The sequence below is a fragment of the Chaetura pelagica genome, unplaced genomic scaffold (genome assembly GCF_000747805.2).
Source record: "Chaetura pelagica isolate M959 unplaced genomic scaffold, ChaPel_1.0 scaffold169, whole genome shotgun sequence".
NCBI classification, from domain to species: domain Eukaryota; kingdom Metazoa; phylum Chordata; class Aves; order Apodiformes; family Apodidae; genus Chaetura; species Chaetura pelagica.
This window is the reverse complement of record NW_009954616.1, coordinates 12621-37769: the sequence shown is the minus strand read 5'-3', so window position 1 is coordinate 37769 and position 25149 is coordinate 12621. Positions and strand designations below refer to the sequence as shown.

The window sequence follows — 25149 nt, the reverse complement described above, 5'->3', positions numbered from 1 at the left end:
GGTGAGGTACTAGAGAGAAAGTTTTGTGTTGAGGTGTCCAAACTGGGGAAGGGGACAGAACACAGTGTGGGGCTTGGTTGCTGGTAATCAGCAAATGGAGTTTGTGTGCAGTGCTGGCCTCTCCAAATGTTAATAAAGTTCTGCTTCCTTCCTAAGCCACATCATTTAGAGCTAATGAAGCAGTGAGGGGTTGCAGGAGGGAGAGCCTAGTGTAGAGGATGGTGACATGCTGGGGGAGGAAACCTCCTGCAAATGGCCTTCTTTACTTTGGATGGCTCCCAGCTGTCACTGCTCTTCTCTCCTGTGCTGTCTTCAGAGTATGCCTCCTTTCTGCTCTGCAGGGGGAGAATTAGAGAGGCAGAGATAAAATAGCCCAATACAGTCAGGATAAGTGTGTTCCTTTTTCAACTCGATGTTTGGAAACAGTAGCAGGCTCCTTGGACTGCTTATTGAGATTCCTAGGGGGAATAAGAGCTCAAAGAAGGTTTGTCTGTATAGAAGCACTGGTAAAACTTCTCTCACCTCATTGTAGCTCAAGAACTAGTTGATGTGGTGGGGGAGGTAAATGTTTTGTCTTATGACACCTTTATAAGGTCTTTATCCAGATTGCAAAGTATGATGTCCTTTGTGATCATCTTGCCATGACTCTGTTTTTAGTACAGTGTATGTGCTTTCAGGCAGCTGTTGAGCTTTGGAAAGTAGGGCATTGTTCTCTCTTTGCTTTGAGATTTGCATTTGGATTCATTCTCTCTCTGGTGCCCAGGTCTTGTGCACCCAGAGTTAGTCTGACTACCTGGCAATAGGCTCTCCAGCTGTTTTTTCCCTCTTCATCCTGTCCTGTCCACCTGGGAATTTCCATCAGATTTAGCACTGTTGACAGCCTGAGTTCTGGTACAGAAGACTTTAAAAACACAGCTGGACATTAAAAAAATACCTTTTTGTATGTTATTCTTGCCATATGTGTAGTTTTTCTCCTGTAACGAGTAATTGCTTCTCCTTCGTTAACAATATTAACTACCTGCAATACAACGTACTGAAGCTTGTGTTTGAGTATAAACTTCTTAGTGATAAAGCAGTTCTTGTTTCTTCAGTTAAGTGTAGTTTGTTCACTCAACTTTCATCAGACGACAGAAGTACTGCATTGAAATAATCTTGACATGACTTGGAGAACAAATCTTCAGACACTTCAGGTTGTGTGGGATTTGTTCTTATTTGGTTTTTTTGGGCTTGTTTGTTTTTGGTTTTTTTTCGGTTGGTTATTTTTTTGTTGTTTGGTTTTGGTTGGTTGTGTTTTTTTTCTGGAAAAATGAATCAGAGGTAGGAGAGACTATTGGTTTGCTGAAGAGAAACAAAAATGCAGTGCTGTTGGTAGTTTGGCCTACTGCTCTGCCTAGTAATTGCTCTAAAGCAAAGTACAGTTTGCGTCTGGCTCATCAAGCATCTGGCCAATGTGTGAAGGATTTTTTGCCTGTGAAGCTACAGAACGTTCCTTATATTTTCCTGTTTGAGATTCATGGAAACCTAAAACTTGAAAGTAGATTTTCTATTTCTGAAGGACCTCTATATGAGGAGTAACACATCTCTCTGAATTTAAGCCAGCTGTGAAGTGCTCTTGATCATAGGCAGCTGGTGATGTTGCAATTTTTGAGTAGAGTTCGTTATTTGGAAGTCTAAATAGAGAGCACTGCTCTAGCTCCCTCTGAGTTTTTCTTTAGAATTAATAGGAGCCTTTCTGAAAGGTGATATATTTGGTGTAGAAGGAACTGGAATCTTCAGTTTATCCACAGGGTGTGCATGGTCTTGGCAAAACCATCTGACCTTTCTTACCCTGACTCCTCATTTCTGTGATATGTCTTCATGTAACTGTGGCTGTATTCCTTTTTAAGAGAAGAAGACTAATGATAAGAAAGTAGTTTAGTTTCCACATCAGATTTGCTCTAGGTTCCTTTGAAGGAGCTGGTACTTAGGGCAAGAGGGGAGGACCCATGTCCTATTGTTACCCCTTAGGGAAACGGCTCTGCTTTGGAGCCATTCATAACTAAACAGTGTCCCATTTGCTGTATGGTATTACTGGATTTTATTTGTCACCTCTGCTCTCCTAGCTGTCCTTTTTTTCCTTTACAACTACATTTTTAATTTTTTGTCTGTTGCATGTAGCTTTTGTTACACAGGGACTGAAGTTCAAAGTCAAGTGAGAACACTGGTTACCCTCCTTCCAGTTCAGTGCAGTCTCAGCTCTGCCTGTCTGTGGAAAGAAACTGATTTTCAGTACGAGCTAGGTGGAGTGGCCACCATGATTTCCTGCTGGCTGATACTCTTTGTTACCTTTTTTTTTTTTTTTTTAAGACTTTATATGTCTTATTCATGTATTCACAGGATCATTGAGACCTTAAAGTAGCTTGAATGGTTGTTCTCCTTTATTTGTACAGCACTCAGCACAGTGAGGACCTAATGTGATGGGTTTCTAGATCTTGTCTCTGTAAAATCTCAATAATATTCAGAAATGCGCTAGGCTCACCATCTCACTTTATGTAGGCTGCTGAACAGTTTGTGGGTAATATTGATAGTTACTGATTTGAAATTGGTTTGACCTAAGTAATCAGAAGTTTCTAGCTTTGATGTGAACATTCCTTCATTTTGATTACTCCAGAAGCTTTTATTTTCTCCCTACTAGCTCCATCTACCGTGCCCTGAGGTACATGTGGAATTTCAGATGTCTTCTCTGTGGGTTTTTGTGAGCCAACTTTAGCCAGATATTTCCAGTTGACTCAGTATTACACAAATCAGGGAATATCACTCCAAAAATAGCAAAGGCAAAAAAAGAGAGTTAATCTCTGGATCCTTTAAAAACAAATTGGTTAAAGAATTCAACATATGTAGTTACATCCTTTTTTTCATATCACTGTTTAAAATATCAGTTTCATGTATATCTTGTTAATTTAAAGGAGTTTACAGCTTTTTACTTTGATCAACAAAGATTAACAGTTTAGTCTTTGTGTGTTCACACTTGTTTAGAAGGCAGCTTGCTCTCTTGCGCTATTTAGAGTTCTTCTTGCAATTTTGTCAAAGGTGACAAATGGTATTTGATGCTTTCATGGATTTGAAGTCCATCAGAAGATACTGGCCATGATAAAGCCTTTGAGGGAGGAAGTTTCTTAACTCACTGGTTTCCCTGGCAGAGCTTCCTAGTTCTCATCAAGGATTACTGTTATAATTGTTTCTACATTTTTCCCTTGACTACTGGCTTCTGTGTCCCACACCTGTCCCCGAGCTCAATATGAGAATATACCTCCCTACTTCTGCCACAATGATGTTGTCAAGTTTCCCGTATTTTGGGGGATTGCAGAAGTCAACGCATTGGAGTGTGAGGATTGATTTTTACCCTGAGAAAAATGCATTCCTGCCCAGGATGTTTCTGTGACTTTTACTGGGGCAGAATACTTGAGGGGAAAGAGCCTTTGGACTGTTCTGGTATCAGGACCTGTTCTGGCTTCTTACAAATCTTGTAGTGTGTTAGATGTTAGTGCTAAAGCTTTCATGTTCCAGGTTCAGCATTGGTTCGTCTTGATGCCTAGATGATGTGGTGGTAGGTATTGTGTAAATTACCCAAGAAAATGAGACATAACATTTTAGTTGTTTTGTGGAGGCATTGGTTTTTATGCCAAAAAACCAAAAAGTTTCTCTTCTGTGTTGAAAAACTGAGGACAAATTATGAAATTGACATATCCGATCAATTGGTTTTAAAAGGTACCATCTTAATTTGCAAATGGAGTCTTTGTTTTAAAATTATTTTTAACTCAGTCCCTTGGAAATGTGTATAAGCTGTAAACCAGCAGGAAGCCAAGTCACTAAAAGCATCCAGAGGAATTTCATTTTATTTTCATAAACTAATCTACCCACTTACATCTATCTGTGTAAACTAATTACTTTTTTAATTAGGTAGTCTTTTTGATTGCTTATGGAGAGCTGTGGTGAAATTTACCACTAATTATGCTGGGGCAGGAGAAGGCCTCTGGATTGTTAGGAAGGATGAGAAAATTTTATTTCCTTTTGTTGAAATGGGGAGCAAGTAGATAATTGATACATAAATAATGTGTTTATTTTTCCAATTTCAACCTATTCAGCTTCTGTTAACCTTACTAATTGAGGCTCTTTCTATGGGTCAGTGGGTTTCCTTCCATTTAATGTAACACCTACAGGAACTTCAAATAAGGAAACAAAACCATTGTAAAGTTGAAGTTTTCTTTCTTCCTGTTAAAGGCAGTATTTATGCAGAGTAGTTCTAGATTTTGGGTTTAAGTGAGTTCCAGTGATATTTGCCCCCAAATGCTGGTGGGAGCTGTTACCTTTGCTTGTGTTTTGGAAGAAGTAACTGATAAAGATGTTGGACTCTAAGCAGAGTTTCAGGGTAGCAAATACTACACAGAGATGCAGCTTAGTTATTGCAGTCAGAGCCTGAAGAATAGGAGTGGGGAAGGGATTTTTGGTTTAATGGTGTGCTTCCTATGGTTTGTACTGAGATGTGGATGTTTCTTAAGTACTCAACTACAACCACTGGTTTTCAGAAGAACATTAAGTTATCTTTCAGGATCTTGCTTGCAGAACATAAACACCATAAAACAACAACCCAAAAGGTGGTGCTAACGCAAGGTTTGCTTTTCATGCAGACAGTTTTGAGGGACTTCGAGATGTGGTATTTTAGAGACCTATCAGAACAGTTTTAGAATTATGGTTTCTTTTATGAATATAAGAATTTTACCTTCAAAGAATGCTTGGCAAGTTATTGCTGGGTACGAAAATGCTCTGTATCAATTAAAACGTGTTCAGGAACATAACAAAAACAACTGGCCTGAAAATTAGCCGTTACGTGAAATGACCTGAGCATTGTGGGAGCTTTTCAGGTAAAGGAAGGAGTTTAAATTCAGAGGACAGAGTTTTGACACTACTTTCAGTTTTGATTATACAGTGTGACTGAGGACTTAAGAAATACTAGCTTCCAGGTGAAGGTACCATTTGTTCTGTAGTTGTATTTTGGGTGCAGCACATCGTCTGAATCAAAAGGCAAGAAGAATCTTAACTCTGCAAGGGTAAACATTAAAGCAGGTAGTAGCTAGTAAATGTGATCAGAGCAATGGGCACAGAATTTAGGACAACAACGTACTTCCAAATGATCTTAATTCTATCTTTTTCTTCTCAAATGACCTCTTTTGTTTCTTCAGTCATTGGTGTAACATGGACTTCTGCTGTGACCTCTTAGTAAAACAAATGCTTTGTTCAACTGGCAAATAATAATAGACACATCTTAAACATATTCTGCCAGCAAGGGAGGTATAATTGAAAGCCTAGTACCTCTGTCCAGGGTGTAAAAAATGCATTCTCGGTAAGAGTGCAGCATGAAAACTGAGTCATAAATTAACATGTATCATCATATGAAAAGATAAATACAACTCGTCTACCTAAGACTTCAGAAGGAGTCAGTAAAGCTAGTGGAAAGGTTTGAGAAGGATGGAGGTGTCAAAAATGTTGCCTACATATTTCTTCTTTTCTTGTTACGTTTCTTGTATCCACTAATAACAGACTATGTGTTTCCAAGAAGAGTTGATAACTTTAAAATAAAAAAATGACAGTATTGCTTGATGTGCAACTGCCTTTTGAGTTTGGGATCTGAGAGGGTACTAACAATACTACTGCTTGTGCTTAATTTTCTGCATTTTACTATCTATGGAACTTGGATCCAGTCTCAATGATAAATGTTTTGTCAGCAAAAATAATCTTTATGAATAATCTGCATCTGGCCACTCAGAGAGTACTGCTGGGAAAATGCAGTCTACTGTAATGTATCACTGGTTCAATTGTTCTGCTAGCATGAGTAATGCATTATCTGCATGGCTTTGCCTATCTACCCTTCAGGGGCCGGCCCTATGTTATTGCTGCCTTGTCACAATTTTTAGTATAATTTTACAGATATCATGCTGCTTGTCCTCTCAGAAGTTATGACACTTTCTGAGGCATCTGGAGACAAAAAGAGAGCAAGTACTTTCAGGTGTAAACATCCTTTGGTTTTCATCAGTAAGGCTGTCTATTTCTATTCCAAAGAACATGCTTGGTCTTTTGGAGAACTTAGTAAGAGGGAAGAAACAGGGGAGAGTATCATCTTGGTTCATGCTGCAATCTGAGGGAGCTAGAAAATAGCTTTGACAGAGAAGTATCAGGCAAACATGAGAAACCGCTCTAGCCTAGAAACTACTGCACTGAGGAACTCTTCCCTGGAGTCTGGTATATGTGGTAGCTACTTACTCCATATGCTTTTAACTCTAAATGACAACTTAAGCCATATCACAATGCTGCTGTCCTTTAGCCACTGTAGGTCATGCCTCTGAGCTTTCACGCTCACCTGCCTTTCTTGCAATGCTCAGTAATTGCACATAATTTTTCTGTGCTTTTGGTTTCCAGAATTATGTAGTCTTTCTTCTGAAGAGTGATTTTTATTTTAAATTCTGCTTTACCTAGCAAACTTGACACCTTCTTACACTCCCCACACCTTCTTTTCAGCACAGCATTTTTCACCACACTCCACTCAATGGCCACAAGCACAGTTAACTGCAGCTGGTAGGCTAAGACATGAAAATCTGCTTTTTCCAGTTTCTGGTGAAAGACCATGGAAGAAGCCAGCTGAAATTAGTACTCAGACAGGTTCTTCTCAACAGCAGTTCTTTTATGTGGTGTCTGACAGTTATGTGCCTGGGAAACAATGCTGGTAAAAAGGTGTGTGTATACTCTTATGAAGTAGTAGTGTCTCAAAAGTTTTCACCTCTTAGCACTGTCTAGTACTGATCTGGGGTCACTTCAAAGGCAGGTCATTTTGCAGTCAATCAGAAATCTTGTGGTGGTGTTAATGTGTCGGAGCAGTGCTTAAGAGTGATGGAGAAGCAGACTTAGTACTCTTGACGTGCTTAAGGTACACAAACAGAGGTACTTAAACCACAGTTTACCCAAACTCAGGCAAATTAACAAAACTTTATTAAGAGTATTCAGTATAGCACCACACAAAAGGTACACTGTGCTTTGTGTTGCCTTTAAGGAACATGCCAGAGCACTTTCAAACTAGAAAAAAGAATTTAAAAAGCTTTCTTGTTAGTTAGGTAAGCTTACTGTTTGCTGTTTGGAGAAACTATTCTCAAAGAATCACAGCTCTTGTAGATGTTTTAATGGTGTTCCAGGCAGATTAAGGATTGTGCCCTTACTCATTAGTTCTCTTCATCTTCTGGGTCTGAGCTTTCTTTAAAAACAAAGGTGCTTTCAGGAAAAGCATTCAATCCAGAATCAGCAGATCAAATAACATACTAGTCAAATACTAAATTCTGCTTCTTGAAAAAGTACAGAATTTTGATCAATGGTAACTGCGTGAACATGGCTCTATGAATCAATCCCAGGCAAACTGAGAAATCATTTGGAATCAGCTCTTAATTCTGTCTTGGGCTCATAGATAAACAAGGAGTGCATACTTGATACAATTACAGATAAACTGCATCACAGAAAAATGATGGGTGACTTTGAAGGGTCATTTAGTCCATTTTCTCTTTCAGTACTGATCATTATGCTATAATGGCTTGAAATTGTTTCAAACATAAGGTGCTTCCAAAGCTCATGGCAGGAGGGTCAGAATTACATGAATCTTTAAGGTCTCTTCCAACCCATTCTATGATTCTGTTTCATTCCAAAGTATTTATTGGTCCTGCAGATTCCTTACATAGCTCAACTTGGTTTCTCAGCCTGAATTGTTCAGATTAAACACTGTATATTAGCCATTACACTTATGTTAAATAAGTTTTACTGTCTTTTTGTAATTAAGGTGAACTAGAAATGTTTCTCTATATTGCCTGAATATGGAACACACAGATGTTTCAGAACATCCTTTATTTGATGCATCTTGCAGTTAGAGAAAGGCCAGTTTGCATAAAGGGAACTTCAGCAAATCAACAAGACTAACAGAGCCATAGTCAAATGAAACTGTGGAATGGACCCAGTGCGAATGAATATAAAGAGAGTAGTGAAAAACTTCTAGGCTTCCAGCTTCACTGACTCCAGTATGGAACGTGCTTCTTTATACTCTTCAGCTTCTTCCAATTCTTTTTCATTCTCCTGGAATACAAAACAAAATTTTTGAGTACTGTGAAAATAATTGCTAAGGGGTTCTATTTAGGAAGACAGCTATGGAAAAAAAAACCCAGTAACAACAGATGAGAAGGCTGAGGTATCCAACCACTTTTTTGCCTTAGTCCTCACTAGCAACCTCTCTTCCCACACCTCTTGAGTGGATGGACTCTTGAGTGAAGACAGGGACTAGGGGAGCAAGTTCCCTCCCACTGTAAGAGAAGATAAAGTTTGTGACCATCTGAGGAATGCAAACATACAGAAGTCTGTGGGACCTGAAAAGATGCGTCCCAGAGTCCGGAAGGAATTGGCTAATTTAGTTGTCAAGCCACTCTCCATGATATCTGAAAAGTCATGGTAGTCAGGAGAAGTCCCATGTGACTGGAAAAAGGGACACATTGCATTTTAAAAAAGGTAGAAAGGAGGACCCTGGGAACTACCTGCCTGTCAGCCTTGCCTCTGTGCCTGGGAAGATAATGCAACAAATCCTGGAAGCCACGCTAAGGCACATGGAGGGCAGGGAGATGATTTGAGACAGCCAGTTTGGCTTCAACAAGGGCAAGTCCTGCCTGACAAACCTAGTGGACTTCTATCATGGAGTGATGACAGTGTTTGACTGGAGAGGAACTGGTTGGATGGTTGTATTCAGAGGGTAGTGGTCAATGGCTCAATGTCCATATGGAGGTAGGTGACAAGTGGTGTCTCTCGGGGGTCTGTACTGGGACCAGTGCTGCTTAATCCCTTCATCAGTGACATAGACAGTGGGATCAAGTGAACCCTCAGTGAGTTTGCAGGTAACACGAAGCTGAGTGGTGCAGTTGACATGCCTGAGGGACAGGATGCCATGCAGAGGAACATGGACAAGCTTGAGAAGTGGGCCCATGTGAACTCCATGAGTTTCAGTGAAGCCAAGTGCAAGGTCCTGCATCTGGGTCAGGGCAACCCTCATTATCAATACAGGCTGGGGGATGAAGGGATTGAGGGCAGCCCTGTGGAGAAGGACATGGGACTACTGGTATATGAAAAGCTGGACATGAGCAGGCAATGTGGACTTACAGCCCAGAAAGAAAACTTTGTCCTGGAATGCATCAAAAGAAGCTTGGCCATCAGGTCAAGGGGGTGCGATTCTCTCCTACCCAGCTCTGGTGAGACCCCACCTGGAATACCGTGTCCAGCTCTGGAGTCTTTGGCACAAGAAGGATGTAGACCTGTTGGGGCAGGTCCAGAAGAGGGCCACAGAAGTGATCAGAGAGTTGGAACTCCTCTGCTATGAGGAATGTTTGAGAGAGCTAGGGTTGTTCAGCTTGGAGAAGGCTCCAGGGAGACCTTATTGCAGCCTTTCAATAATTAAAGGAGGCTCATAACTAAGATGAGAACAAACTTTTTAGTAGGGCCTGAAGCAATGGAAAGATGAGTAATGGTTTTAAACTAAATGAGGGTAGATTCAGACTAGATATAAGGTAGAAATGTTTTGCAATGTGAGTGATGAAACACTGCAACAGGTTGCCCAGAGAGGTGATGGATGCCCCATCTCTGTAAACATTCAAGGTCAGGTTGAATTGGGCTCTGAGCAGCCTGGTCTAGTTGAAGATATCCCTGCTCACTGGAGGGGGTTGGACTAGATGAACTGTAAAGATCCCGTCCAACCCAAACCATTCTGTGAAACTAGGTATGTGTCATCATGGAACACACTAGTTCTACATGACTCAAAGCACAGGCAATTTATTTTCTCCTGCTTAAGGTCCAAGATAATAGCTGTCATGTGTAAGGAGATCTGACCTGTATGCATAGCTTTGTTTTATTCTGTTAAACGCTTAAAATGAAGAGACAGCATAACTGGAACCAGTTACAACAGACCTCAAAACAAGTTAGGAAAAAGCTTAAGCAGATTTACCATTAAAAAACATACTTCTGTACATTTGACTTTAATACAAGTATCGAATGTGTGCTGAGCAACAAAAGAAGACTTCCAGTTTTTTGATAATAGTAACTCCCCCCATTCCTAGTTTTGAGTTTGTACACACTGTAGGTTTCAATGGCACCACTTCTGCATACCACTGAAATCTAAACCAGTGCACTGTCAAGTAGCTAGCTGAATTACAAAAGGGACCTAAATCCTGTCAGGTGGTGAGCATTTATTTTTGAAAACAGTAGAAGCATAGTGCCCGAGGATGAGAAACCCTGGGCTTTCCTTTGAGCAGGGATTTGCATTTTAGCCATCAAATGTGTCTGGGGCTTAATTTAGGGTATGGGTTTTTAGCCTCACAGTAGCATTTACATATGTAGCTGAATTCTTGGTGAAAAGACAGCTTTTAAAATAAGCGTAAGTTCCAAACTTAGTATAGTTTTATTTCTATTTGTATGAGGTACTACTTATTCTTGCAGGTATTCATATCTTAAAATATCACTAATAAAACATAAAGCAGTACTTGCCAAGGATTCAGCTGTCTTTGTTTCTTTTCCATAGCACAATGAAAGCAGTAAGCAAAGTATTTTGATTATTTCAGTTCACTGCAAGCCTATTATATACATCTACACTATCTAGAAAACCAACCAAAGCAGGTAAACTATTTTTTATGATCATGCAACTAGCAAAGGAACTCAAAGAGTCTATTCTGGCACGTCAGTATTTAAGTATATGATGGGTGTACATTCCATTAAAGACAGCTTCTAACATTCTAACACACGTCTTCATGGACTGAAGACCAAGTCTGCAAAGACATTTACCTAAAATGAAATACTGGTATGTTATAGGATGCTAGTCTTGGGACCTATAAAAGGTAATTCTTCAATCCAGTTCTAATATGCTGCCATTGCACTGCACAAAAGCCAGTTTATCCAAGTTCATGAAGGAACAGCAGAACTTCATGACCAGTGGGTTATGGGGCTGTACTTACTAGTAGTTGAGTAAGATCTGCATGTGCAACTTCTAATCTGCGCTGACAGTCTGGAATCATCATTCGTGACTCTTGCAAGATCTCGATCTGTGAAAATAAGAAGCCAATGAAATGAGAACATATTCCAAGTATGAGTATTTTTAAGGTAAGTCTTTACTCTGAAAATATTTCAGTCATCATCTAGGACATTCAGAACACTTGAACCTATTTTCTGAATAGTTTTTTTTTATTAAAATAAAATTAATTTAGCATAATTGCTTAAAATTCTTAATTTATAGGACACTTCTATTTACTTTTTGCTTTATTTAAGTGCAAAAGAGTATTTAGTATAATTTTTCTTTAGAAAAAATGTACTGCCTGGTAAGCCTTCCATACAGCATTTGTTAAAAAGGCTATTTAAAACAAACTTTCTCCTGCTGTTGTGAAGCAGCTTCATCCAAAATGGGATCAGCTGGTTATATAAATATCTCCTGCATCTTTTGGGTAATAAAGAAAAACACTGCTCAGATAATACCACATAGAGATAATTACTGCATGAAAAAAGTTATTGAGTTATTGATCACATTGTGTGCACACTGCAGGAGGCTCTGACTGAAAGACAAAAGTAAAGAAAAACGAAAAGCAAAGACCAGCAGGCTCGTATTTTTGATGCTTATCATGCATAAAAAGTTATTACTTATCCTTGTGCTTCATTTTAGGAGAAAGATTATTCTCACCATGCACTTTGAACAAAATTACTGAACTGGCACCCCACTGAATCTGAACATCCTGCCTCCTCCTACACAAAACAACTTCAGATTTAAACAGGGGAACATTTATTTCATGGAACATTTCTGTATCTGAAATCCAGCCACAGAGTAGATAAGTTGTGCAAACTTAAATCTACTTAGAAATAAAAATCTGTTAGATATTTAAATATGAAACCTTTTCTGCATTCAGGATAACTGGAAACAGAAGACATTTCCTTTAAATGGCTTACTTCATTCTGTCATTCCTATGTTGTCTTTTCCTTTCTGGATTAATGCTGCTGTACTGAAGTGTCATTGAAAAAGTGAAGACAAGCTATTACAAAGAATGTATTTATGCATACAGGAAGGCCATATATAGTAAGACATTATCACCACGGTTTTAAGTGTCATATATTTAAGTTTGTAGTTCAAGTAATTTTTGAGAGAAAGGGCTAAAAGTGTTATTTTTAGTTTTCTTTCTAAAAACCTAGGGCAAAACCTGTCTACTTTAATGAAGGAAAGTTGGGTCACAAACGTCTGTTTTGTTGGTTTTTTTTTTTAAAAAGCTAGGCACTCCCAAGTTCTAGTTCTTATCAATAGTATCCCTTTATTTTACGCATTCAGTGCTGGACTCTATTAAAATAAGAATACAAACTCTGCATATTATACTTTCAGCAGTGAATGTATAAAATAAAGGTTTCTAACTTTCACAGAATCAGGTGCATCATGAACTGCATAAGATGATGCCTTCTGCTTTATGCAGTAAAAATTTATCCTATATAGAATATGGAGAGAAGTGAGAATATGCAATAATGACTTGCTTAGGCCAGCACTGCTAAATAGTTTTGTACTGTAAAGCTGGTAGATAATATGAAAAGTAGTAACTTACTTGATACATGCCACTCAATATGTAATCTAGGAAGGCATATAAATCTAGAATCTGTAAGCTGTAGTCCTGGCTGCTGTAGCAAAAGAAGAAAAACTACACCAATCACTCTGTTCAAAACAGAATTTGACTGAGATCTAAAGATGTACCTGAGTTTTATTTACATTTGCCTGCAGTTATGCAGTAATAGATAAAAAACAGGACAGTAAGTCCTGGAACTATACTGGTAGCTATTTGGTAGGTGCAAAAGAGACTAGAACAGGAATTTTGTGGAACCAGTATTATTAGTTGGTTACCTAACTATGTATGCAAACTTTGATATATTCTGCAAAAAACAGATTTTTTTTTTCAGCTAATACTGATAATGCCAGATACACCATTTACTGTTACAAATATACATAATAGAGCAAAGTCACAGATTATTAGGGGTTGGAAGGGACCTCTGAAGATCATTGAGTCCAACCCCCAAGACAAAAGCTCACATACTTACACAAGCTTTAGGACTGAAATTTTTAAAGTGTTTGCTGTCCAAATTCCATCAAAACTCTACTAGATTTTCTAACTTCGAGTTGTTTAAATTATAAGCAGGTCACAAGGAAGTTATTACAGGAAAATGAGTTGACTCTGCAAAGATCCATAAATATCTACAAGGTTTCTGTGAATTACAATGCCAAACAGAAGTAATAAAAGATGCAGTGTTAAGACAAAAGCAATAAAGCACAAAAATATCTTCAGGGAAAAGCAAATTGAATTTGTTGTCAATAACTGCACATAGGACCAAAAGAGCTTTTGTGGCTATAAAGAAAGGGGACATCATCATTTAAGTGTACTAGAGAAAGCCAGTTAAACAAATCTCTTCAACCCACCCCATTTCTAGTCAGTTGTTCTTCAGGATTGAAGGTGTTTTTACTAAAGGAGTAGATGTCTGGCATCTTTTGAAAGAAGGCCGTTTCTTCAGATGGGATACAGCTCTCTAACTGTTGGGTTGCAAATAGCCTATTTACTAAATGCGATGTGGATTTTTTGTTAATTGGATCAGATGTCAAAGAACTGGTGGGCATAATGCACCCTTCAAAACCCTTAAATCTGTTTTCCATAAATTCCAGATTGCAGTGATAGAACAGGTGCAAACACATAGATCCACCTACCAGATGCTTAAGTGGAAGGCCGCCATAACTAAAATTAGACAATTACTGTACATGTTCAAGATATGCACAAAGGCCAAGCACAACTCTGAGAAGCAGCTGAGGAGGCAATACCTTTTTTCACCTTTAAACATAAGCAACTTTGATTTTTAACAGGTCTCACAATGAAAGCCCAAAGCTACTATAGGCAGATCAGAGCTGCTCACATGAGGCAGATTCTTTACTTTTTGGGTCACCCAAACATATTGAAACAAGTTTCTGACAATTCAGAAATACAAATTAGTATTACTGTATCTGAGTGTCAATACCAGGTGTGCTGCAACAGGAAGCAATTTTGTGTCTATAATGAAGACAAGAGTTTTATCTGCTTCAAAAAGATGGAAGCAGATTTTATTGCTAGGGTTTTTTTCCCTGCTGACCCACAGCTAACCAAGAGATGAGAGCTATGCAGAGACACAAATCATTTGAAAACAACAAGAAAACCTCCAGAGGGCTCTCTGTCTTTCCTTGATCTTAGAAGGACAGTCTAGTGAACTACAGGGTCACAGGGTATAGTGACAGTATTGCTTTATGTAACAGCAGTGGTTTTCTAAACACAGGACATGACAGGCTAAAAAAACCCAACCTGATAAATATGAATGAGTCATATATGTACGAATTACATACACACATTAATATATATTTTCATGCTTTTAAATACTGCCTGATAATCACCTGCCCTTTGCTGCACAGATAATCACAACAGTAGAGATCTACTCAAAGTTGGGAGGAAGGAAAATACATGCAATTAAGTTTGTTAAGAAAAGTGCTACTGGTTTGAACTACTTTTCATCAGAAAGTTTGTACAACACTTGAAATCCATTGGTTAATTGCAGCCATATGTGATGGAAGGACAGAGATCCAAAAGCAAAAGGCCACCTCTAGGTATCAGGAGCACCAAACAGTTCCAAAATTAATCATCCCGCTAATGAAGAAATTGTAACATAAACACTCATGCTGTAGCCTACTGATTGGCTAATCAATGTATTTGTACCTTAAATCCACAGGATGGTATTACTGCTCACCTCACTGGTTACCACAGGATATAAAAGCACCATGTGCTGGGCCAGGATGGTGGTGCAGGAAAATACCGAGTAGGACAGCACAGGTGATGTAGAAGGCTGGCCATAGAGAAGGCAGGAACTCGGAGGAGATACAGCATTAAATGAATACAAAGCAGGAACAAAATCTCACACAAAAACTGTAGGAAACTAAGCTTTATTAGTTCTAGTTAATGTGAAGCAACTTGTTTTATTTTCACATAGGAGGCCCAAAAGAAGCTTGAACTATCCACAAAAGCAAGAGACAAGAGCACACTGCACTCCATTGCAGGTGAGTTGTCAAATGCATTGACGACAATGCTTCTGAAGGACCACAAAGAGAAGCTTGCATTGAAGAATTGGAGAACATGGTTTTGTTCCCATAGTGTTTGAGCATTTCAAGCACTGAAACCACCATATATTAACCATAGGCTTCATACTATTTGTAGCAAGAAACCTGGAGGAGGAGAAATCCCTCTAGATATAATGCCTCAGTATTTCAAATGAGCTTTCTTTGCAGCTCCTCTCAGGTGAGGGCTAATCCTGTTTCTTCTGAAGCAAATCACTTCAGGACACAAAAGGCAGAAAAGTTCCTCTGGCCTTTCTGGAAAACAGCTTGTCACTGACTGTTTTCCACTAATGTGCAACTGGCAGGTTTCCTTCATTGTCAGCACCAGGTGTGTGGTGCGAGAACACCACATGAAGCTAAAAAATGGTGCTGCTTCTCAGAGGAGAGAAGGAAAGCTCTATGTCCTCCCCTGAAAAAGTTTTTAATTAAATAAGCTGTATCATAAACTGAAGATACTGCTCCTTGAAAATTTAAGTTAGAGGATGATAATGGAATTATCCATTATAGAAAACTAATTTAATCAACATGCAGCACATTTCTTTCAGCAACTCAAAATTCTACCTGAACAGATCAATGTTGATACAACTGCAAACCTCACCTTATAAACAGGTACAAGGCAGTAACCATCTGGATGAAGAGGTTTCTTTGGGAGTGGTGTAAAGAAAACACCAACAAAAGAACGACTTGCTTTCCTAATAGCAGGGGTCAACCTTGTCAGAAAAAATAGCCAATTTTTTTCTCTGCCAACCTCACACAATTTTTATGGGAGCTATTTTTTATTTATACCTAAGCAACTAGAGCTATAGTTCAGATTATTAAGCAGAGATCAGCTATTCTTTGGGGGGTGGTGGGGAAGAATTAAAAAACTATGAAAATAATCAGACTGAAGTGAAAATGTATGTTTCACCAAATCTTACTGTACTTGATTGGTAAGAAGAATTAAACTCTTTTTGAACCCATCAGGTGGGGCATGGAAAGAGCTAAAAATGTAAAAAGTGAACTGAGCTTCTGAAAAAGTTACACAGCAGTATCACATTCCTTTCAGAAAGAACTCCTTCAGTACCAAGCTTAGCAGCACTCATCTTCCAAAATAATTTTCCAGCATACATTGTTTACCAATGTTTTTCTTGTAGCTCTTTCAGGAGATACCTTTCACTCAACAAAGCAAAATAAATACTGCTGGTTTTATTAATACTTGTAAAAAACTGTGTCTTAGCAAGACTTACTTTATGTACTCTTTCGCATGCAAATACTACGTTAAGTTCAGTGGATTTTAATTCACCTGGGAATGACATTTCTTGGGAAGTAATTCAGAACTACAGGGTAACTTTTAAAAACTAAATACTATCAGTAAAAATATGACAGTTAATAAAAGCTAGATAGATACCTCAGGCTTTTTCCACAAACAACCAGCATCAAGATAAAAGCATTAGCTGGGAAGGGATGTTTATGTATGAGGCACATCAACAACCACAGAAATACAGAAAACTGCTGGTTCCTGTCATTAGTCTGCACTCATGAGTGATTTCAGTGTGAAAAGTTTTTATTACAGGTGAAGTATTACGAAGCTATGTGAAGTCTTCATATACTGAGAATCATTTACATCTGTGTAAAAATGAAGGCTTAATTACGGAAAAATGCTCACGGAGGTACAGTTGCACTACTTGCTGCTATGAGTCAGGGTTCTATATAGAGAACTAAAAAGAAACTGTGCAGAGTTTACACTTGGTGGAATACATAAAAAGTCTTACAATATGTTTACTGAATTTCTACAAACTTGATACATTTTGTATAAAATATCTTTAATAAGGCTGTTTTCAATTTAGTATTTTATTAAAGTTCTTAATAATTTTCCCTAGAAGTCTCATGGCTGAAGATCGTGTGATTTTGAGATAAAAAGTTTTCTTCCATAGTATTTTTTCTTCCCCAAATGCTGTTCTTAATTTATTATGTTTTTTTCTGCCAGTATGGCAGAAATTAATGTTTGTAAGCTTTCCCCGTAATTCTACATTTCTTATCTGGCTTTTGTAGACAAAAAAAATCACAAGATAGTATGTTTTTTACGTTTTTAAAAAATAAGCTATCAGTAATGGAAAAGGAAGGGCTTCCTTGCCCCATAATGCTGGAAGTTCCTTCCCTGTGATATACAACCTACCACAGGTAGTTCTCACCCAGCACAGATTCAGGTGAAGTACACAAGCTGAGACACAGCAACTACTGCAAATATAACCTGCACCCAGGACAATGGTGATATATGTGGAAACCAGGTGTGAACCCATCAGGCATGACAGTAAGTAAAAGCTCTGGCTTTATTGGAAGCAGTGTTGCCATGGTGGAAGCCCTGGGATACCAATACTAATCACAATGAGGACCTGATGCAGCAGAGCTCTGATCAGGGGTCACGCAGAGGAAACAAACCACTGTAGGGGCAGATAATAAAACTTGTGCTGATTAACATATACATAGGCAATGGCCTGTTTTGGTCATTAGTGGATTTGCTGATGTACTGCAGGTGCTGTTGACATGTTGGTGCCATGCAAACATGGGGGTAGATGAAGGGGGAAGCCAACTACTTTGGGTTATCATGACAATGAGATAAAGCATGCTTGGGCCTCCACACACTCAGATGGGAGGAAGGAAACTATCCTGGTTTACTGCAAGAATCTTCTCATGGTCTTCAAATTATAACCTTGGTCAGTGTATAGCAGCATCATGAGAAAACTGTCCTTGTTTTTGAGTATTGAATCTGCTCCTCATTTAAATAAGTAATTCTGGACAGTGTAGGTGAAAGTTAGTACCTAACAACTGCAAACAACCCCTACTGGTCACTGCCTCAGCTAGAGATCACTTGAGTTCATAGGAACCACAAGCTGCCCCCCTGCATAAGGAGTTAGGAGGAAAATACAGTGTCAAACCATATTGTTCTACAAAGGGACCAATCCATCCTTATATGCCCTAAAGCTTACATAGACTGTAGGAATGGCATTACTCATTTTAAAGTAATATTTTCCATAGTCACTTCTGTACTGTTAAACCATGCATTCTGCAGAGTTGTAACTAGAAAGCTAAATGAGAGGTGAGTAATGCTTTTAAGGTTTTTAAGCATCCCTCCCTCAACTCTGGACTGATTTGTATATACATGGGGTTTAGCCAATACCTCAGTTAAAATAATAGTTAAAATTATTCGCTTAGTCTGAAATTATTTAATTCGTTCTCATCATCCAAATGTTAATTTTCATTACTGAAATAAAGACTACAACCGTATTTTTAAATAAATACAGTTATTCAGATTAGGGATTAGTAACTAAAAACAATTCTTAAAATGTGTGCTTTTCTGAAGAGCATCTCAAAAGTATTATCTGTATCCAAAATATGGTTCTGAGCAAACTCTCCTGGTATTATGTAATTTTCTTTAGACTATTAGATTTGATCGTATGAAAAGTGTAGTGTGCGCATTCTTTCTGACCCTCCAAATTCTTCATAATCTAAAATATCAATTACTTCCTGAATGCACAGTACACTAAAAGAACAAGAAGTGAAGATGTCGTTGGAGGAACTGATTGCTTTCAAAGTGTATTAGGCAATTTCTGAATGAATTGAGACTGTTCTCTGTGAAGCCTTTTGTCATTGGTCTCTGAGGGTACCTTCAAGTAGCGTGTAATGTTTTGTTTCACAGTAGAAGTTCACAGCCTCGGCTGTTTTTTGACTTTGGTGGTATCTTGCAGATCACTGCAGAAATACCACAGTGCAGTCAAATAATCTGATGAATGGGGGACACTAAAAATGAGAATTGCATTCATTAGTTCTTGTTAGCACCAGCAGATCTTCAGAAAGACTATTATTTTGTAGGATCTTAGAGTCTCAGTCTCTTGTAAGGCATAAGACAGCTCAGCTCTATAAACACAATTCGTTATTTGTATACAAATTATTTATTTTTATTTCTTTCCCATGGCATAATAAAAGCAAGGCAGGGCATGTATCCGTGAACTGAAATCTGAACTTAATAGAAGGTTGTTTTAGTTTGCTTTAAAGGGGCTTTCTCCGATCTTCTTTTCATTTATTTCTGTATTAGAGCTTTGCTTAATGTATTCCATTGTTTAAAAACCAAGGTGGGAAAACAGCAAGCTAGGTTTTACAGCACAAGGCCACTAAATTATCAGAACAAATGAAAATAATTTTAATTAACAGTTTCAGTTTCTGTGTAGATTCAAGAGAAAACATCTGGAAAATGCTTGAGGAAAAAAACCCCAACAACATAGTTAAAATATAACATATTTAGTTGAAAGAATATAAAGGCCTCAGCTAAACATAGACGTGCCACCCTTCTGTAAAAAAATAAACACACGTCTCCCAAACACAAGCCTTCTCTCAATGAGAAGGAAACTTGACACTCCTCCTTCCAAGCTAGAATGTATCAACTGTTTCCAGACACTGTCCTTTAATCATATTCTAATAATGACACTAAATCATACTCTTGAGCAGATGAAACTACAGCATGCAGCTTGCTAGTCAGTGACTTCACTACAAACTCCAGCAGCCGCATACCCAGTGCTCTCTTTGAGGCCTGTGATTTTACCACAGGGATAATGGTATACTCAAAAGTTTAAATGTTTCTCTTCATATTAACTATCAAGCATTCTCACTTCACTTAACATTTGCAACTAGCAGACACACTTACGTAAAAGCATCCAGACCAGGTACTTTCAGATTCCTGGTATCCCTGTGAAAGAGTCCATGATGGCCTCATACATAGATAGTGAGTGACAGCCATCCTGACACCAAGTCCTAAGTAATCCACAGGCAGTAATTCTGGAGTAAAAGAAGTTTCTACAAATGCTTATAATGACTTTTATAACTGTCAGGATTTTAGTCTGGTATTTATATAAGAGGAGTCTGGGAAAAGGTATAGGACATTCTTTTATTTGAGGTTTACTATGATTACATGAAAGCAAAGAAGGATTTTATAAAATAAGCTTTAGTATATTTTACCTGCTTCTTAATTCCATAATCATCACATGCTTCAGCTTTCATTTTTTCAATCTTTTCTTCTTGCTGTTTTGCTTCCTTTTCATACATAACTTTTTCTTTTGCCAATCTGCAATTAAACCAAGTGATTGTGTTAATCTGATTCTATTACAGTAAAAAGTTACATCACTGATAACATAAAAGCTCCTGAAAGCTGCAGCCCTGTAAAATAATATACAGTTTTATAAAAAAAGGTTCTTAACCACTGCAAAAAAATGCATCTAAGAAGTGCATTTAGCTGTAATAGACAGTGGTTCTCATTAGAAGAACTTAAAACAAAAACATTTGTAAGGATTCTTTGCGGGCTTATCCAGATAGAATATGCATAAAGAATATGCTAAATATCGGTACTTCATTTCAAATACATTAAAGAAACACATAAGCTCCCTTATAGATCTAGATGACTACTAATAAAGACAGGAGTACGGAGAAGAAAGTTGTCTATCTCAGAAAAAGTCCTCAGGTCATAGGTGGCCAAAACAAACAAGATGTCTGCAAAGACAACACTTATCAGCATTTGCCAGACATTCTCAACATGATCCAGGATCTAGTAGTTCTGCAAGTGACCTATATTGGCTCTTATAGTCATGTGGTCTTTCCTCCTTCTTACTACTAAATACCACTGCTGCACTGCACTAGATAAATAATGAAAGACATCCTTCTTAGTACTAACTTTGAAAAAAGTTATCACATGTAAATAAACAAAACAGCATTTCAGGTTCACAGACTGTGATCCCAGAGTATTTTTCTCCTGATCGCTACAAGCCAAGTCATTAAATGGCATTATTTTTCATCCTAGTTTCTGTACAAAACAATTAAAAGTCAAATTCCCAAAAGTAGCTTCATAGTCTTTTGTTCCGTTGAGTATTTTCTCTGTTTACTTTTATGATGGTTTGGCTACTACAGACAGAAGTAACAGTTCCATAAACTACATTACAGCGATTTTCTCTACGGCCTGTCTTTCAAAGGGAAAACAATCCATCTTTTACTCCTAATAATGGACATGTATGTGGAAGCATGGTGCTTTTTGCTAACAAGTATGGAATCAAGAGTTAAGTAAAAAATTTTGAGGTCAGAAGGGAATATTAAGGTGGTCTAGTCTGATGCGCTACAGTAACTTTTACATTATAATTCCATTATCAAACTTTATTTTTGTTGCTACTGCAATTTTGCTATTGCATCTCACACTTTGTTATATATATTAATTAGATATATGCTGGATTACATATCAGAACCAAAACATCCTTCAGGATGTGAAGAATAATGAAGTAACTTCTGATCAGCTAATTCAGGACCAAAACAAACACAGAGATGTTACTGCAAACCCAAGACCATTCCTCAAATAAAAATAAGCATCAGATCACCCTGTATAAGATAGGTTAAGGAGAACTTAATAGCCAAAAGAAAGTAATCAGATCCAACAAGCAAAGAATATGCAGATTTAAAAAAAAAAAAAAAAAAAGAAGAGGTGTAATAGAGAGCTTCATGGGCACGTAAGTGCATCAGAGCAAATTCACTCTTCATTTGTCACAGTTATTGTCCTACTAGAAGTGATGCTGAGGATGGACAGAATGGTACTGGGTGAAAGAACATTTTGTGAACTGAAACTGCCACAAAAGGACTACTACAGTAGTACCTTGAGAAAAATTCCAAAGAGAATATACTGATGTTGCAACAGCAGACACTCTCTCTGCTTTTGTTAAAGGTTTAGATAATCAAAAATTGTTTTGCTAAAATAGCCTTAAGCTATGGCTTCACAACAGTTGATCTAAATTGGGCTTACATACACCTGAACTTGTGTCAACCCTCATGGAGTCACACCATCCGAGAGGGCCTTCAGCCTTATAAAGAAGCTTTAACAGCATATAGAGCATTTACTCTAGGTATGTCTACACTAGTTTCTAGAAGTCAGCCAAGTACAAGCTTTGAGAAGTAGTACTGGCGAAAGACAGCAACCTAATTACTAATAATAAAGACACTAAATCAGTGGCTGCAATTCCAACTACTGGAACTAGCTCCAATATTAGCATCAGCAAATATTGATTTAAAAGAGGATGAGTTAATTGTTTGATCAAGGTTACTTAATTTAGTTCCAGACAGTATTCTTTGCTTTGCTCTTCTTAAGTTCCAAAAAAGTTAATTCTAAACAACCTGTGAGACAGGTGATTTTTTGTTTTAATGAGAACAGCAAACTTCCTTGAAGGGAAGGGGAAGAAAGATATGATTAAATGCAGTTTTTATGTCGATTCACTTACTGAAATGAGTATGCCATAGAAACTGAAGGCAACATGCAACACTAAACTCAGCATTTTTAATTATTTTAATTTTTAGCAAAAACAAAAAGTCTTAATGCTTGCCATTGATTATGTTTTCGCACTACATTTTCATATTAGTATCTCCCTCTGTGCATAATAATTTTTCAAACTGAGTACTAGTGTAGTTTGCATACTTTTATCAAACACCACCATGTGGTGGCCTGGTTTAAATTTAACTTCATTTCTTTCCCAAATCTCTCATATCTGGGATACTTAAAGAGTATTTATCTATCATATTTATCTACTACTCTTTCTGCAGCAAATGTATATTTCAGTAGCAGAATGGAAGAAGTAGCAGAAAAAAAGAAACATACAGAATCTAAAATACAAATTTTCCACTGTGCTTTGTTCCATAATCACAATTGTCCAATTTTACATTCCATTTATCTTTCATAAGATTTGGGTTTTGATGTTTTATGCTATTAAGAAGTTTCAATTTTAAAACATTTCCCGTACTTAGATGTCATGAAGCCATTTCTACTGAATCTGGCTTGGGGAGATGCTAAATTAAATCAATAGCTTGCTTTTAAAAGGAATGTGAAATTTCATAATGGAACAATACCGAGCTGATACTTTGTTCCTCTCTTTTTCCCTCACCCTTCTTCTATGTAGAGATGAGATCATGGGTTGTTTTTGTTGTTGTTGTTTGTTTAGTTTTTGGGTTTTCGTTGGGGTTTTTTTTGTGGGGTTTCTTTGTTTTGTTTTGGGGTGGGTTTTTTTTCGGGGGTTGTTCTTTTTTCAAAAGGTTTTTTAGTTCTTTTTTCAAAAGGTCTAAAATGAGTATTATAGAATCTTTATGTAAGGTGTGATCAGGCACAGTGAACAGAGTAAGAATAGCTCAGTAGGTAACCAGAAAAAGCCAGATAATTATTTGTTGTGTTGCAAGTATATGGGTCATTTATAGATTAAAAAACCTGCAACCATAAAAAAAATTAAAGGCGTAACTGTAGCAGACATTCTACAGTCTCATAAGAAATATGGTAACTTTAAATTTGACTAGAAAAATAAGAAATTTTAAAAGGGACCAATGTAGAGAACTTGTCATCATAGTTAAATTTACATACTACAGACATATATATAACTTGTGTATTACACATAAATACCTGTATTTGTGTAATAAGCCGTTATCTACAATAGACAGTTCCTTAAAATATTCCCTTGTTTTTAAACAATCTGTCACCTGGTATTCATCTGAAACCCTATGATTAGCCTTATTTCAACGACATAATATCCTTCATGCTGTAACAGCTCTGCAAATAAACCAAATATTTATCACCAATAAGTTCTATACATTGTAAGGCACACTATGTTAAGAAATATATTCAGCTCTGTGACCAGTTCTCTCCAAGTTCTAAATCTCCATTTTAGGATTTTTTATTTTCTTCTTTTAGATAAAAAAGAGCCTGCTTTTTAATAGTCTTCTATACAGAGAACTTGGACGGACACCAATAGCAGAGAAGGGCACTCACTTTTTATTTTAAAAAAAGAATAATTAAAAAAATCTTGACTTTGGTGACAAAACAGGAATTCTAATTCTTTGTACATTCAGCGAAAAAAAAGTAAAAAAAAAAAAAAAAAAAAAAGGGAGACATTCTAACAGGCATTCTCTCAGATACCTTAAAATGCTACTGCATTTTGCAAATTTTTTTAAGTGCAACTATGACACACAACGAGTGGAAATGAAGTCACCAGATATCTTGCTTTCAGTATAAAGCATAATTTCAGTTGAAACAACAGCGGTTTGAAGTGTAATACACAAACAAAACATAAAGGACAGTTACAATTAAACAGTAATAGCATACCTCTAAGACTAGAAGCACTGATGTTGGCATACAAATTCAGGATAACGATTTCATTCAGAAAAGTTTCTACAAAGGTTTGTAAAGCATATGCAAAGGTCAGCAGTGAACTGACCTCAGAATTAAATATAGCTTTAATTCAACACTTCAAAAAATTCCCTGTGGTCTCCCCTCACACTCAAAAAGACAGAAGATACACTCATTCCTTGCAACATATCACTTGGATAGACCTGGATACTGAGACACATTTTAAACACATGAGAATAGAAATAAGACCTGTAATTGAAAGCAAGGTTATCTTTATCTTTTTAACTTGGAGTATTTCACAGAAGCCTAACACTGTGTGTACAATTACTGAATCCGGGGTGGAGATTTTTACCTTGTGTGTCACAGTCACTGAATTAGTCAAGAATTTTTCCATATTCAGTTCCTATGTACAAAGTTTGTAGAAAAACATAAGGCCTTGCCAGACTAATGGATGAAAGAACCAAAATAAACATTTGGTTTGCTCTTTCACCATGTCCCCAGATCTCTGACCCAAAACCATTTTTCTGCCATTAAGTGGTTTGTCAGTGATACCCAGTTAGTCAAATAAGAGGTATTACCTGAGACTTGGCTCTGCCTTTTCTATTTGTAGAAGGATGATGTCAAATAATGCTCCAATTTCTGTCTGTGACAGCTCTAAACTACAGCCAGTTTTATTTTTATACCAACACTATAAATCCAGCCATTTGCAATCCAGCTGCATGCTCATTAGCTGCGAACCGTAGCG

At 37.4% G+C, this 25149-nt stretch overlaps 1 protein-coding gene across 1 annotated transcript; it reads right to left on the bottom strand.

Moving 5' to 3' along the window:
- Positions 1-7850: 7850 nt before the first annotated feature.
- TBCA (tubulin folding cofactor A) lies at positions 7851-20479 on the bottom strand. The gene is made up of 3 exons (XM_010005537.1): positions 20228-20479; positions 11052-11138; positions 7851-8142 (listed from the first exon to the last, which is right to left on the bottom strand). The coding sequence occupies exons 1-3, from the start codon at positions 20312-20314 to the stop codon at positions 8062-8064; spliced, it is 255 nt and encodes an 84-aa protein (XP_010003839.1). The 5' UTR covers positions 20315-20479; the 3' UTR covers positions 7851-8061.
- Between the last annotated feature and the right edge of the window lie 4670 nt (positions 20480-25149).

What these genes read in the sequence shown, in the direction of transcription:
- TBCA (XM_010005537.1), bottom strand. Translation starts at nt 20,314, where the DNA reads ATGTATGAAAAGGAAGCAAAACAGCAAGAAGAAAAGATTGAAAAAATG. An exon ending in ATTATGGAATTAAGAAGCAG is followed by an intron (nt 11,139 to 20,227) that starts GTAAAATATACT and finishes TTATTTTCACAG; the next exon opens with ATCGAGATCTTGCAAGAGTC. An exon ending in CAGATCTTACTCAACTACTA is followed by an intron (nt 8,143 to 11,051) that starts GTAAGTACAGCC and finishes TTTGTATTCCAG; the next exon opens with GAGAATGAAAAAGAATTGGA.